At 47.4% G+C, this 17,325-nt stretch overlaps 1 protein-coding gene across 1 annotated transcript in view; it reads left to right on the plus strand.

Annotated features, from left to right (window-relative positions):
• The window catches only part of LOC120990832, a 144,179-nt gene that overhangs the window by 100,252 nt on the left and 26,602 nt on the right, over positions 1-17,325 (plus strand). The window contains exon 9 of the mRNA XM_040419734.1: positions 260-340. Coding sequence (XP_040275668.1) covers positions 260-340 — 81 coding nt within the window. The remainder of the gene's footprint in view (positions 1-259; positions 341-17,325) is intronic.

Below are 17,325 nucleotides of genomic sequence, written 5' to 3' on the forward strand. Positions count from 1 at the left end.
AGGGTGCCCACATATAGACACATACTGGATAGACAACTCTCAGCACAGTATGGTGGAATCACATTTAAAAACAAAAAACAAAAGTTGGTCCTTTCGCACTACCCATATCAGCCATGAACCATGAGGAAAGGAGACATCTGTACAATTTCAATTTATTGAAATATTCTTCTTTTTATCCCATCATACTGGAATTTTGTGATATGTTTTTTAATATATTGAATCTATTTTGTCCTGTTCTATTTTGTTCTCTGAAAAACAGATACATCAACCATTCAGAGTTATACATTATTACAATGGACATACCAAACCAACTGTATCAATTCTTCTTCTAGCGATAACGGTACATGTAACAGTAAATATTTAACTTTAAACAGATTTTCCCATTTCAGTCATTCATGCTGAGGTTAAGAATGCCCATTATATACGGTGGCCACAGGTGTCCAGAGTTGCATAAACAGCTATGCAGGCTGTGATACTCTGTTTCCATAACTGCCATAGAAGTGAATAGCAGGTACAGACAGAGGGCAACATAACGAGCTATGGTGTTACTATAGCTCCCCCTTAAAGCAGTGCTAAAGATGGGCAGAGGTTGCCATAAACTGTATAACCAATGCTTGTGCCATAAAGTTTAAATCAATGTACTCCAATACTCCACCCTTCCTCTAATATTGTCCTGAATCATCAAACTTGAACCTGACTTCAATGTTTGTGTTGTGTTTTGTTAAGGGTTTCTGCTGTAAAACTGATTTCAGAAGAATAAAATTTATTTCTGTAACAATTTACATAGCGATGGATGCCCCTGTGATTAGATTCATTCTGCCAATTTCACGCTTGGTGATGTGACCACAGTGCTTCACTCCTTACTGTGAAGCCAAAGATAGGGCCAGTTCTGAAGAAAGGGAGAGTCTATTTTTATAATTTCCATAATTGAAAACTGACAATCTATCCTCTGGATAGATCATCAGTATCTGATCCATGGTGGTCTGACATCCGAAACCTCCACCAATCAGCTGTTTGAGAAGGCACGTGGGATCCTGTGAGTGCTGCAGCCTTCTCAAAGCTTAACTAGCACAGCACTGTATATTGTTTAGCGGCTGGGCTTAGTATCATAGCTCAGTCCCATTCACTTCTATCGGGCTGAACTGCACCTAGGTGTCACGGATGATGTTGCAGATAGCTGGAAGTTATGGATAAACACTGGCTTGATCCCAAACTAAGGAGCATAAAGGTGACCCCTATAAAACCCTAAGAGCTCACCCTGACTGCTAAGCACATACAAGGGTCTCAGAGGTAGACGATTGCATGACCTCGTACCTAGACTGTGTGACACCTGAAAACCCTATAATAGTGAGGGGACACGACCATCGGCTCCCTGCACTTAATACAGAGGGAGTCAGGGTCACCTAGAATCCAGCCAGCAAGGAAACACAATACATGAAAGGACTTATCTGAACAAGCAGCAACAGAAGTCTCCAGCAGTGAACACTTCAAATCCAGGAAGTAGTATAAACCACAAAGTGAGGCAGTATGGGAGGGAATATAAAGGAAAGAGGATTAGTCTAAATAGGTGACACCTGGGAGAAGGAAATTAGATGAAAAAGTGAAACCAAAACAAAGAACATCATGCAAGAGGTAGAAAAGGACGTCTGTCAGACCTTCTCACAGAAGTGGCGGTGACACTAGGTCACGTGACCGTGTCATCAATGGCCTACGAGAAGCTGTGAAAAGGCCACAGCGCTCACAGGATCACCTGTGCCTTCTCAAACAGCTGATCAGTGGGAGACCCAGGTGTCGGACCCCTATCGATCAGGGACTGATGACCTATCCTGAGGATAGGCCATCAGTTATAAGGTCTCAGAAAACCACTTTAATCTCTCCCTTCTCCTCCATCCTTACAGCCTGAATCCAGTGGTGTACCTTCCATGAAGGCAGATCAGGAGATTGCTATGGGGCGTGTGGAGACAGAGCTTGACAATAAACTACTTTTTCTTATTCCAACATGAAAACACTGCATTTTCATGCAGAGCTAGGGAGAGCTCAGTGCAGAAAAAAGGTTTACAGCTTCTACTGCAGTCTGTTCCAGCAGTGGGTGTGGAACCACTGTGTTAACCAATAGATTTGGCTTAGAGTTAATCCTAATGGTATTATTAGCCGTCCCCTGGTATTGACCCCTTAACTCTTATACAGGGATCTGAATTTTGCTGTTGGAGAGTCCTAGGCCGTAACCTCTTGGGGTAGTTTTGTGTGATTAACAGCTGATTGACAGAAGTCAGAGACATCGGTGTGGGGCTCAGAGTGGTCAGGCAGAATTGTAGTCAGACACATGCCAAGGTCGGTACAGGTAGTGTAGGATCAATACGAGTAAAAGGCACAGGATCAATATGGGTAATAGGCACAGAGAAGAGTCAATACGTGTAAACGGGCAGAGATTAGTGCACAAGCAGCAGAACAGAACACCTTTGCAGGGGGCCTAGCATGCTAAGGAACCTTATTTCTCAGTCATTACCCCGCAATAGAAGGTGTCTTAAGTACCCCAAGACTATAACGGCTGAAGGTGATTATGAAGAAAGCTCAGAAGTAGAGTTGAGCGGACACCCGGATGTTTGGGTTTTGCAGGTTTGGCCGAACTTGAAAAAAAAGTTCGGGTTCAGGACCCGAACTTGACCCAAACTTGACCCGAACTTGACCCGAACTTGACCCGGCTAGAGGGCTGCAAAAGGCATCAAAATGTGCTTAAGGGCATGGCAATTGTTCTGCAAACAAATGTGGATAGGGAAATGACTTAAAATAACATAAAATACAGAAAAATAAAAATCTGGATCTAGGAGTAGGAGGTTGAGGAGACGGTGGATGGGTGGATGTGGCGGTGTAGGTGGAAGAGGCGGTGAAAGAGGAATAGGTAGCCAACACTGATTTGTGTTATTTTTTTATTTTTAAATTGGGGTATCCCCCAAAATATTGGGACATATAACAAAATAAAACAAAGAATAAGTGCACTTGAGTACAAGAATTGATGGTTGAGGCTGGAATAAATGTCTATTCTGCACAAGGTACGGACAAGTCCTGTGGGATCCATGCCTGGTTCATTTTAATAAACGTAAGCTTGTCCACATTGGCTGCGGCCTGTGATAATGCTCTCTGCCGTGCTAAACACACGTTCACACTATACACTGGCTGCAGGGCAGGTCAGCACCTCCAAGGCTGACAAAGTTTTTCCACATTTTGGCCATGCTAACCCTGCCTTCTCAGGTGCTGGCGGTACCCCAGCTGCGTTGGCGACCTCTTCCTCCTCCTCTGCCTTCGCCTTGTGCTTCCACTGTGCCCCCGCTGTCAGGTGGGCATGCCATCAGCACCGTGCGCTTGTAGTCGCGCATCTTCCGATCAGTAACAGATGTTTTCACTAAATTTAGATCAGCAATGCAGAGCAGGGGTTCATTCACGGCAAAAGGGGGTTCATGTCACCCAGCAATAGAGCAGAGGATTTTGAGACAACGAGGCCCATGTCACCCAGGCACAGCAGGGGTTCATCCACGGCAAAAGGGGGTTCATGTCACCCAGCAATAGAACAGACGATTTTAAAAGATTTAGGCCCCTGTCACACAGGCACAGCAGGGGTTCATTCACGGCAAAAGGGGGTTCATGTCACCCAGCAAAAGGAACAGACGATTTTGAGAGATTTAGGCCTCTGTCACCCAGGCACAGCAGGGGTTCATTCACTGCAAAAGGGGGTTCATGTCACCCAGCATTAGAACAGACGATTTTGAGAGATTTAGGCCCCTGTCACCCAGGCACAGCAGGGGTTCATTCACGGTAAAAGGGGGTTCATGTCACCCAGCAATAGAACAGACGATTTTGAGAGATTTAGGCCCCTGTCACCCAGGCACAGCTGGGGTTCATTCACGGCAAAAGGGGGTTCATGTCACCCAGCAATAGAACAGACGATTTTGAGAGATTTAGGCCTCTGTCACCCAGGCACAGCAGGGGTTTATTGACGGCAAAAGGGGGTTCATGTCACCCAGCAATAGAACAGATGATTTTGAGAGATTTAGGCCCTTGTCACCCAGGCACAGCAGGGGTTCATTCTCGGCAAAAGGGGGTTCATGGCACCCAGCAATAGAACAGACGATTTTGAGAGATTTAGGCCCCTGTCACCCAGGCACAGCAGGGGTTCATTCACGGCAAAAGGGGATTCATGTCACCCAGCAATACAACAGAGGATTTTGAGAGATTTAGGCCCCTGTCACCCAGGCACAGCAGGGGTTTATTCACGGCAAAAGGGGGTTCATGTCACCCAGCAATAGAACAGATGATTTTGAGAGATTTAGGCCCCTGTCACCCAGGCACAGCAGGGGTTCATTCACGGCAAAATGGGGTTCATGTCACCCAGCAATAGAACAGACGATTTTGAGAGATTTAGGCCCCTGTCACCCAGGCACAGCAGGGGTTCATTCACGGCAAAAGGGGGTTCATGTCACCCAGCAATAGAACAGACGATTTTGAGAGATTTAGGCCCCTGTCACCCAGGCACAGCAGGGGTTCATTTACGGCAAAAGGGGATTCATGTCACCCAGCAATAGAACAGACGATTTTGAGAGATTTAGGCTTCTGTCACCCAGGCACAGCAGGGGGTTGTATACGCCAAAAATGGTAAAATGTCACCCGACAATTGAAAATAAGTTTTTTTTTCAATTAAGGGCACTAAAATTGGCACTTTTTTGCATTAAAATGGCTCTAAAATTGTCATTGAAAAGGCTAGAGGGATGTAAAAGGCAGTAAAATGTGCTTAAGAGCATGGCAACTGCTCTGTAAACAAATGTGGATAGGGAAATAACTTAAAATAAAATAAAATAATGAAAAATTACAAATTATTAACCTGCAACTCAGAAAAGGAGGTGGATATGGAGTCGGAGGTTGAAGAGGCGGTGAATGTGGTGTTGTAGGTGGAGGCAGCAATAAAGGAAGAGGAGGTAGCCAACAATGTTTTTTTTTTTTTTTTTTTTTTATTGGGGTAGGTAGCCCCCAAAATATTGGGACAAATAAAATAAAAGAAAACAAAGAATCATTGCACTTAACTTGAGTACAAGAATGTATGTTTGATATTGGTATAAATGTCTATTCTGCACAAGGTACAGACAAGTCTTGTGGGATCCAAGCCTGGTTCATTTTAATGAACGTGAGCTTGTCCACGTTGGCTGTGGACAGGCGGCTGCGTCTGTCTGTAATGACGCCTCCTGCCGTGCTAAATACACGTTCAGAGAGTACACTGGCTGCAGGGCAGACCAGCACCTCCAAGGCATACAGGGCAAGCTCTGGCCATGTGGACAATTTGGAGACCCAGAAGCTGAATGGGGCAGAACCATTAGTCAGTACGTGTAGGCGTGTGCACAAGTACTGTTTCACCATGTTCAAATGCTGCCTCCTGCTAACACGCTCCATATCAGCAGTTGGGAACGGTTGTTGTGGCGAGGTGACAAAGCTTTTCCACATGTCGGCCATGCTAACCCTGCCTTCTGAGGTGCTGGCGCTGACACAGCTGCATTGGCGACCTCTTCCTCCTCCCCTGCCTTCGCCTTGTGCTTCCATTTGTCCCCCGGCGTCAGTCGGGAATGCACTCAGGAGCGCGTCTACCAGCGTGCGCCTGTAGTCGCACATCTTCCGATCACGCTCCAGTGAGGGAATTAAGGACGGCACATTGTTTTTGTAACGGGGATCCAGCAGGGTGGCCACCCAGTAGTCAGCACACGTTAAAATGTGGGCAACTCTGCTGTCGTTGCGCAGGCACTGCAGCATGTAGTCGCTCATGTGTGCCAGGCTGCCCAGAGGTAAGGACAAGCTGTCCTCTGTGGGAGGCGTATCGTCTGCGTCCTCCGTATCCCGCCAGCCACGCACCAGTGATGGGCCAGAGCTGCGTTGGATGCCACCCCGATGTGAACATGCTTCATCCCCATCCTCCTCATCCTCGTCCTCCTCGTCCTCCAGTAGTGGGCCCTGGCTGGCCAAATTTGTACCTGGCCTCTGCTGTTGCAAAAATCCTCCCTCTGAGCCACTTCTAAAAGACTGGCCTGAAAGTGTTAGAGATGACCTTCCTCCTCCTCGTCCTGGGCCACATCCTCTTCCATCATCGCCCTAAGTGTTTTCTCAAGGAGACATAGAAGTGGTATTGTAACGCTGATAACGACGTCATCGCCACTGGCCATGTTGGTGGAGTACTCGAAACAGCGCCACAGGGCACACAGGTCTCGCATAGAGGCCCAGTCATTGGTGGTGAAGTGGTGCTGTTCCGCAGTGCGACTCACCCGTGCGTGCTGCAGCTGAAACTTCACTATCGCCTGCTGCTGCTCGCACAGTCTCTCCAGCATGTGCAAGGTGGAGTTCCACCTGGTGGGCACGTCGCATATGAGGCAGTGAGCGGGAAGGCCGAAGTTGCGCTGTAGAGCAGACAGCCGAGCGGCGGCATAATGAGAACGCCGGAAGCACGCACAGACGGCGTGCACTTTACGCAGCAGCTCTGACATGTCAGGGCAGTTGTGAATGAATTTCTGCACTACCAAATTCAGCACCTGCGCCAGGCAAGGGATGTGCGTCAAACCGGCTAGTCCCAGAGCTGCAACAAGATTTCGCCCATTATCGCACACCACCAGGCCGGGCTTGAGGCTCACTGGCAGCAACCACTCGTCGGTCTGTTGTTCTATACCCCGCCACAACTCATGCGCGGTGTGGGGCCTGTCCCCCAAACACATTAGTTTCAGAACGGCCTGCTGACGTTTACCCCTGGCTGTGCTGAAGTTGGTGGTGAAGGTCTGTCGCTGACCGGATGAGGAGGTGGTAGAAGAGGAGGAGGAAGCAGAGTAGGAAGAAGAGGCAACAGGAGGCAAAGAATGATGCCCTGCGATCCTTGGCCACAGAAGGACGTGAGCCAAACAGCTCTCCGCCTGGGGCCCAGCCGCCACTACATTTACCCAGTGTGCAGTTAGGGAGATATAGCGTCCCTGGCTGTGCTTACTGGTCCACGTATCTGTGGTTAGGTGGACCTTGCCACAGATGGCGTTGCGCAGTGCACACTTGATTTTATCCAATACTTGGTTGTGCAGGGAGGGCACGGCTCTCCTAACAACAGTAATCTAATAGCCGTATTTGTGGCCTAAATCTGACAGTCACCTATGCACGTGTAATCACAGATGTGCACTATATAAGAGGGATTTTTCACCACAGTATCCTAAAAGCCTTATTTGTGGCCTAAATGTGACAGTCATCTATGCACGTGTAATCACAGATGTGCAGTATATGAAAAAAAGGTTGTTTTTTTTTAACAATAGTAAACTAATAGCCGTATTTGTTGCCTAAATGTGACAGTCACCTATGCAAGTGTAATCACAGATGTGCACTATATCAGAGGGTTTTTTCACCACAGTATCCTAAAAGCCTTATTTGTGGCCTAAATGTGACAGTCACCTATGCAAGTGTAATCACAGATGTGCAGTATATAAAAAAAAGTTTTTTTTTTCACCACAGTATCCTAAATGCCTTATTTGTGGCCGAAATTTTAACAACAGTAACCTAATAGCCGTATTTGTGGCCTAAATGTGACAGTCACCTATGCAAGTGTAATCACAGATGTGCACTATATCCAAAAAGTTTTTTTTTTTAACAACAGTAACCTAATAGCCGTATTTGTGGCCTAAGGCTTCATTCACACGTCCGCAATGTGTTTTGCGGATACACGGAGACACGGATCCGCAAAACACGGAAAGCGGCAATGTGTGTTCCGCATTTTGCGGACCGCACATTGCCAACATAATAGAATATGCCTGTTCTTGTCCGCAATTGCGGACAAGAATAGGACATGTTCTATTTTTTTGCGGAAACGGAAGCACGGATGCGGAAGTGCAGATCCGCAAATGTGGATGCGGACAGCACATTCCGTCCCCATAGAGAATGAATGGGTCCGCACCCTTTCCGCAAAATTGCGGAAAGGATGCGGACCCATTTTGCGGACGTGTGAATGGAGCCTAAATGTGACAGTCACTTATGCACGTGTAATCCTAGATGTGCAGTCCCTTATGCACTTGTATTTAGAGATGTTGGGAACATAAAATTTTCCATTCGAAAATGGCGAACGTGAATTTACGCAAATGTTCGCGAATGGGCGAATCGGTCGAACAGCCATAGACTTCAATAGGCAGGCAAATTTAAAAACCCTCAGGGACTCTTTCTGGCCACAATAGTGATGGAAAAGTTGTTTCAAGGGGACTAACACCCGGACTGTGGCATGCCGGAGGGGAATCCATGGCAAAACTCCCATGGAAAATTACGTAGTTGATGCAGAGTTGGGTTTTAATCCATAAAGGGCATAAATCACCTAACATTCCTAAATTGTTTGGAATAACGTGCTTTAAAACATCCAGTGTGTGTATACGATCAGGTATGATGTTGTATCGATCAGGTAGTGTAAAGGTTCCGCCCGCTTCACAGTGACAGACCAAACTCTGACAGACCAAACTCCCCGTTTAACGCACCGCAAACAACCGCAAAGAGTTGTCAATAGTTGACACACTAATGACATCAATTTTATTCCTCTATCCGTCAATCTTGGTGTAGTGATGACTGTGCTCATGCGCACGTTCGGGAGATTGCAGGCGATGTCGGTTTTTCAAAGCCTATGGTCGTGCTGAGGTAGTTCAGTGACAGTTGAGTGACCCAGAAAACAATGATTCTGCAGTGTGGGCCCATTGTTGGCCTAGTAGGCTTTAATGATCACCTTAGATGATCACAAAGAAAATGTATGTTTTTTCTATGAAAAATTATCCAGCCGATCGCTTTTGGTCTGTTCACAATGAAGCAACGACCTTATCATTAGAGATGTCGCGAACATAACATTTTCCGTTAGAGAACGGAGAACACAAATTTTCGCAAATGTTCGCGAACGGGCGAACCGGGTGAATCGCCATAGACTTCGATAGGCAGGCGAATTTTAAAACCCACAGGGACTCTTTCTGGCCACAATAGTGAAGGAAAAGTTGTTTCAAGGGGACTAACACCTGGACTGTGGCATGCCGGAGGGGGATCCATGGCAAAACTCCCATGGAAAATTACATAGTTGACGCAGAGTCTGGTTTTAATCCATAAAGGGCATAAATCACCTAACATTCCTAAATTGTTTGGAATAACGTGCTTTAAAACATCAGGTATGATGTTGTATCGATCAGGTAGTGTAAGGGTTATGCCTGCATCACAGTGACAGATCAAACTCCCCGTTTAACGCACCGCAAACAACCGCAAAGAGTTGTCAATAGTTGACACACTAATGACATCAATTTTATTCCTCTATGCGTCAATCTTGGTGTAGTGATGACTGTGCTCGTGCGCACGTTCGGGAGATTGCAGGCGATGGCGGTTTTTCAAAGCCTATGGTCGTGCTGAGGTAGTTCAGTGACAGTTAAGTGACCCAGAAAACAATGATTCTGCAGTGTGGGCCCATTGTTGGCCTAGTAGGCTTTAATGATCACAAAGAAAATTTATGTTTTTTCTATGCAAAATTATCGATCGCTTTTGGTCTGTTCACAATGAAGCAACGACCTTATCATCTGAGGTGTGCCAACATTGCCAACACACTCATAGAGGTGGTCGCTTCATTGTGATACGCAAGCCCCTTCACCACGACAAGGTAACGATCACGAAGGGGAATTGACACATGTATGTGCCTTTTTTTTTTTTGGTTTTTGAAGCCACAGTGCAGCACCAGAGGCCAGAAAAATTAGGCATGTACACATGCCTGAAAAATTTGGTACTGTTGCAGCCGCTGCTGTTACAGAGGCCAGAAAAATGTATGTTTGTTTCCCAGGCAGAAAGTACCCTAAAACATTGCGGCTTGAACCCTAGTTGGTGGCGGATAAGTCACTCAAGTCATCCGGCATTCAGAGATAAAATATTGCAGCGTGTGGACCATTTTTAGCCCAAGGCAGCTCATCTCATCAGGCCTTTTTTAGTCGAATGTATCGCCCACTGTCAGTCCCTTCGGGATTCATCCCTCATTCATCTTAATAAAGGTGAGGTAATCTAGACTTTTTTGACCTAGGCGACTTCTCTTCTCAGTGACAATACCTCCTGCTACACTGAAGGTCCTTTCTGACAGGACACTTGAAGTGGGGCAGGCCAGAAGTTCTATCGCAAATTGGGATAGCTCAGGCCACAGGTCAAGCCTGCACACCCAGTAGTCAAGGGGTTCATCGCTCCTCAGAGTGTCAATATCTGCAGTTAAGGCGAGGTAGTCTGCTACCTGTCGGTCGAGTCGTTCTCTGAGGGTGGACCCCGAAGGGCTGTGGCGATGCGTAGGACTTAAAAAGCTCTGCATGTCCTCCATCAACAACACGTCTGTAAAGCATCCTGTCCTTGCCGGCGAGGTCGTGGGAGGAGGAGGATTACTTTCACCTCTTCCCCTGTTAGATTCCCGTTGTGCTGTGACATCACCCTTATACGCTGTGTAAAGCATACTTTTTAATTTATTTTGGAACTGCTGCATCCTTTCCGACTTGCGGTAATTCGGTTACATTTCAGGCACTTTCTGCTTATACCGGGGGTCTAGTAGCGTGGACACCCAGTACAGGTCGTTCTCCTTCAGCCTTTTTATATAAGGGTCCCTCAACAGGCACGACAGCATGAAAGACCCCATTTGCACAAGGTTGGATGCCGAGTTACTCATGTCCCGTTCCTCGTCCTCAGTGATCTTACTGAAGGTATGTTCTTCCACCCAGCCACGTACAACACCACGGGTACCAGATAGGTGACAACGAGCACCCTGGGATGCCTGTTGTGGTTGGTCTTCCTCCTCCTCCTCCTCCTCCTCCTCAAAGCCACATTCCTCCTCTGACTCCTCTTCCTCACAATCCTCTTCCAGCGTTGCCGCAGGTCCAGCAAGCGATGCTGATAAGGCTGTTTCTGGTGGTGACGGTGACCACAACTCTTCCTCTTCCTCTTCACGCTCATCTACGGCCTGATCCAGCACTCTTCGCAGGGCACTCTTCAGGAAGAAAACAAATGATATGATGTCGCTGATGGTGCCTTCGGTCCGACTGACTAGGTTTGTCACCTCCTCAAAAGGACGCATGAGCCTACAGGCATTGCGCATGAGCGTCCAGTAACGTGGCAAAAAAATTCCCAGCTCCGCAGAGGCTGTCCTAGCAACCCGGTCATTAAAATACTCTTTAACAGCTTTTTTTTGTTGGAGCAGGCGTTTTGTTGGAGTGTTGAATTCCAACGTGTCGGGCTGTCGCAAATCAAGCGCCTCACTGACATGTTGTTTCGCCGCAGGATATCTGAAAAGTGCGCCATGGCCGTGTAGGAACACCTGAAATGGCAACACACCTTCCTGGCCTGCTTGAGGACGTCCTGTAAGCCTGGGTACTTATGCACAAAGCGTTGTACAATCAGATTACACACATGTGCCATACACGGCACATGTGTCAACTTGCCCAAATTCAATGCCGCCAGCAAATTTATTCCGTTGTCACACACCACTTTGCCGATCTCCAGTTGGTGCGGAGTCAGCCACTGATCCACCTGTGCGTTCAGGGCGGACAGGAGTGCTGGTCCCGTGTGACTCTCTGCTTTCAGGCAAGTCAACCCCAAGACGGCGTGACACTGCCGTATCTGGGATGTGGAATAGCCCCTGGGGAGCTGGGGGGGTGCCGTTGATGTGGAGCAAGATGCAGCAGCAGAAGAGGACTCAGTCGAGGAGGTTATGGAAGAGGATGGAGTAGGAGGAGTAGAGGAGGTGGCAGCAGGCCTGCCTGCAAGTCGTGGCGGTGTCACCAACTCTTCTGCAGAGCCACGCATTACATGCTTGGCAGCCGTCAACAGGTTTACCCAATGCGCAGTGTACGTGATATACCTGCCCTGACCGTGCTTTGTAGACCAGGTATCAGTGGTCAGATGGACCCTTGCCCCAACACTGTGTGCCAGACATGCCATGACTTCCTTTTCTACAATAGAGTACAGGTTGGGGATTGCCTTTTGTGAAAGAAAATTTCGGCCAGGTACCTTCCACTGCAGTGTCCCAATAGCTACAAATTTTTTGAAGGCCTCAGACTCCACCAGCTTGTATGGTAAAAGCTGGTGGGTTAAGAGTTCCAACAAGCCAGCTGTCAGATGCCGGGCAAGGGGGTGACTCTGTGACATTGGCTTCTTACACTCAAACATTTCCTTGACAGACACCTGACTGGGGGCAGATGAGCAGGAACTGCTGAAGGTGAGAGGCGGGTGGTTGAGAAGGGGCAAGGAGGACAGCAGTGGTTGACATGGCTGAAGATGCTGGACCAGGAGGAGGATGGTGGCTTTGAGTTTGTGTGCTGCTTGTACTCATATGTTGATCCCATAGGCGTTTGTGATGTGAGATCATGTTCCTTCGCAAAGCAGTTGTACCTAGGTGGGTGTTGGACTCCCCACAACTCAGTTTCTTTTGGCACAGGTTGCAAATGGCATCGCTGTTATCAGAGGCAGACACACAAAAAAATGCCACACTGCTGAGCTTTGCAATGACGGCATTCTGGTGGTGGCAACAGCATGCGTTGATTGGCGTGCTGTCTGGCTGACCCCGGGTGCCGATGCATGCTGTCTGACTGTGCCACTAGCTCCTTGCGTCGACCTCCCCTGCTTCCAACTCGTCTCCTCCTCCTCTCTGTCTCCCCATCTGAACTTTCTCCCTGTTCTTCTCTTCGAGCGGGCACCCACGTGACATCTACAGCCACATCGTCATCATCAACCGCTTCACTTGTATCTGACAACTCAGCAAAGGAAGCAGCAGCGGGTACAACATCATCATCATCACACCGTACTTCCATGTGTGTAATTCTGCCTGACTGAGACATATCCCTGTTATCTACATCCTCTGGCAATAATGGTTGCGCATCACTCATTTCATCCAACTTATATGTAAATAACTCCTCTGACAGATGAAGTGAAGCAGCTGTGGTGCTAGTGTTGGTGGTGGCGGCGGGCGGGCGAGTGGTAACTTGAGAGGTGCCCGAAGCTGAGCTGGAGGAGGATGGTTCATCAAGGTTCCGAGCGGAAGCTGTAGAAGATTGGGTGTCCTGTGTAAGCCAGTCAACTATGTCCTCAGAATTTTTCGAGTTCAGGGTACGTGGCCTCTGAACATGGGCATTATTCTAGGGCCAAAGGAAATCACAGCACCTCTGCCTGTAATTTTTTTTAGATTAGTGGTACTATGAGTTCAAGGTACTGTGCCACCCTATATGAGTGGTGGGCAGTGGGCACAGTACAGTCTGTGGGCCTGACACACACTGGCAGGCAACTGCAATTATATTACAGAGAAAAAATTTAATGACTTTTTTATCTGCAAGGTACTGTGCCACCCTATATGAGTGGTGGGCAGTGGGCACAGTACAGTCTGTGGGCCTGACACTCACTGGCAGGTGCAGCACGCCAAACCTGCAGGGTATAGCGACAGTGAGGTCACGGTTATGGGCAATCGAGGGTTACTCACTTTTTGGAGGAGAACCCTGGGCTGGCATGCGGCAGTAAATGAGAGGTAGACACAAGTTCCTCTGGGGCACACTCTGAGACCTGGCCTGATGTTGGGTGAGGTGCCCTGGATGTTGCAGGTGTTTTGAGTGCCTGAGGCAAGGTCCCTTTAAGGTTCGTGACTCCAGTGCCTGTAACGGTGGCACACCGATTTGTAGGAGGATTAATAGAGTACGCAGTTGGTAAACCAAACGTTGCTTTACTTTAGGAAACAGTCCAACTTTATACAAGTAATTGCAGTAGATGGTAATGCAGTCCTTGACAGTACAAATGCACAGCAGGTTTACTTCACAATATGGCAGGTATAATCTTGCAAGATACTTGGAGGGTATACAGTTAATGCTTTGCAGTACAATGCTGCTCTATCCCCTCAGCTATTCTAGCTGGCTGGATCCCAAGGCCCGGATGCCTAATTGCTGGTTTGAATCCTTGGTATATATAATCCTTCCTCCAGTATTGGCACTTGCTTTATATTAAACACTTCTGCCCCTCAGGTTACTTAGCTGTACTTGTGGTATTGTCCTTGCTGTGAGGGATACTGCAGGTTACTCCCAGGAGGTGCTCTCCTACTACTGGGGTGTCTCTACTGAGCTAGATTAGCCTCAGGAGCTTCAGGGTGACTAGGTGTCGCTTCTAGTTCCCTGGCATACACTAACTCTCCCCTGTCTGGGCCTACCTATTTATACTTAGGGCTCTCTAGCTCCCTCTAACGTCTAGGAGGCTAAACTACACCCTGACAGGCCTGACACCCAGATAAAACAGGGAAATACAACACATGACAGTAAATGCAATAAACACATTAACCCTTGTGTAGTGCCCACCTTTACCTAGTGGGACACTACACAGGCAACTGCAATTATATTACAGAGGAAAAATTCAATGAATTTTTTAACAGCAAGATGCTGTGCCACCCTATATGAGTGGTGGGCAGTGGGCACAGTACAGTCTGTGGGCCTGACACTCACTGGCAGGCAACTGCAATTATATTACAGAGGAAAAATTAAATTCATTTTTTTACAGCAAGATGCTGTGCCACCATATATGAGTGGTGGGCAGTGGGCACAGTACAGTCTGTGGGCCTGACACTCACTGGCAGGCAACTGCAATTATATTACAGAGGAAAAATGTAATGACCTTTTTTTATCTGCAAGGTACTGTGCCACCCTATATGAGTGGTGTGCACACAGTACAGTCTGTGGGCCTGTGGCCTCTCACACACGGGCAGGCAACTACAATATATATATAGAAAAAATAAATAAAAGCAGACTGATGTACCAGCCCTAAAAAGGGCTTTTTGGGGTGCTTTCAGGACGCTGTGATGAGTCTTTGAGGACTGGAGTGGACACAGAACACTGGCCTAGCTAACGCTTTCCCTATTAATTCAGCAGGAGCAGCACACTACCTGCTCTAACTAACACTGCAGCTTCAGAATGAATCTAAGAGGGCTGCAGTCCTTGCTTTTTTAGAGGAGGTGGGAGGGTCTGGGAGGCAGTGACGTTGCTAGGGCTGGTGTCACCCGGTGCGGTACAAAATGGTGTCACACACCGCCCCCCCCCCCCCCCCGAAGCAATAATTTTTTAGCCATATATGTTGGCTATGGTGATGCTACTGCCATAGGGGGCATTCGTTAGCTCAGCAGACCCCCCCTAGCAGTCAGAGCCTGGTCTCGGGAGGGGCACTCCCAGATTATTTTCTGTCCGCCGCCACAAAACAATGGTGCTTATAGAACAGACTACACAGTGTAGCGGTATACTGTATATTGTGTGGCACAGTGTAGAGGTATACTGTATATTGTGTGGCACAGTGTAGAGGTATACTGTATATTGTGTGGAACAGTGTAGCAGTATACTGTATATTGTGGGGCACAGTATAGAGGTATACTGTATATTGTGTGGCACAGTGTAGAGGTATACTGTATATTGTGTAGCACAGTGTAGAGGTATAATGTATATTGTGTGGCACAGTGTAGCGGTATACTGTATATTGTGTGGCACAGTGTGTGCTATATGTGTATAACATAAACATACTCCACATGAAAACTTACAATTACTTGGCTTCGCCCTTGGGGATCTCGGCAGACATCCCAATTGTGGGGCACAGTGTAGAGGTATACTGTATATTGTGTGGCACAGTGTAGCGGCATACTGTACATTGTGGGGCACAGTGTAGAGGTATACTGTATATTGTGTTGCACAGTGTAGCGGTATACTGTATATTGTGCGGCACAGTGTATAGGTATACTGTATATTGTGTGGCACAGTGCCTCCCGCTCCCCCCATGGCAGTAGCAGTCGGGTATTAAAAAAAAAAACACTTCTACTTACCTCCATGTCAGCGATGCAGCCTCTTCCTGTGTCCCGCCCTGTATGTCCATATATGGAGTCAGTGCTTGTATTTCAGAAAAGTTTCTGCTGGGATTCGAACCCACAACCTTCTGTACCAGAGGCAAAGCACCTAACCACACGGCCATAAGAGATGCATTGATAGTGATTGAAAAAATATGAGACTTCTACTGTTATAGCTGGCTAATTGTACATTTATACACATGACTGCTGCCCTAAAACACCCAGCACTGCTATATCTCTATATGACATCTGTCCCAGCACATTCAGCTCTGCTATATCTCTATATATGATAGCTGCCCCAGCACACCCAGCTCTGCTACATCTAATACACATGACAGCTGCACACTCAGCTCTACTATATCTCTATATATAACAGCTGCCCCAGCAAACTCAGCTTTGCTACATCTATACACATGACAGCTGCCCAAACACACCCAGCACTGCTATATCTCTATATGACAGCTGCCCCAGCACACTCAGCTCTACTATATCTCTATATATGATAGCTGCCCCAGCACACCCAGCTCTGCTATATCTAATACACATGACAGCTGCACCAGCATACTCAGCTCTAGTATATCTCTATATATGACAGCTGCCCCAGCAAACCCAGCTCTGCTACATCTATACACATGACAGCTGCCCAAACACACCCAGCACTGCTATATCTCTATGATAGCTGCCCCAGCACACCCAGCTCTGCTACATCTAATACACATGACAGCTGCACCAGCACAATCAGCTGTACTATATCTCTATATATGACAGCTGCCCCAGCACACCCAGCTCTGCTACATCTATATATCTCTAAGTATTGCTATACAGTAGATAGATATATAGAGATATAGCAGTGCTGAGTGTGCTGGGGCAGCTGTCATGTGTATAGATGTAGCAGAGCTGGGTGTGTTTGGACAGCTGTCATGTGTATAGATGTAGCAGAGCTGGGTTTGGTGGGACAGCTGTCATATATAGAGATATAGTACAGCTGAGTGTGCTGGTGCAGCTGTCATGTGTATTAGATGTAGCAGAGCTGGGTGTGCTGGGGCAGCTATCATATATAGAGAGATAGCAGAGTTGCGTGTGCTGGGACAGCTGTCATATAGAGATATAGCAGTGCTGGGTGCGTTAGTGCAGCAGTCATGTGTATAGATGTACACTTTAAGTCTCATATTTTTTCAATCAGTGTCAATGCATCCCTTATGGCCGTGTGGTTAGGTGCTTTGCCTCTGATACAAAAGGTCGTGGGTTCGAATCCCAACAGAAACTTTTCTGAAATACAGGCTAAATTGGAATACACAAGCACTGACTCCATATATGGACATACAGGGCGGGACACAGGAAGAGGTCGTGGGTTCGAATCCCAGACACATCTCTCCTGAGGTCGGCAATACAAATGACTATGATTCGTAAATGCCGACCCTGCTGGTGTCACCCCCATCACTGGT

This window comes from Bufo bufo, chromosome 2 (assembly GCF_905171765.1).
Source record: "Bufo bufo chromosome 2, aBufBuf1.1, whole genome shotgun sequence".
Taxonomy (NCBI): Eukaryota; Metazoa; Chordata; class Amphibia; order Anura; family Bufonidae; genus Bufo; species Bufo bufo.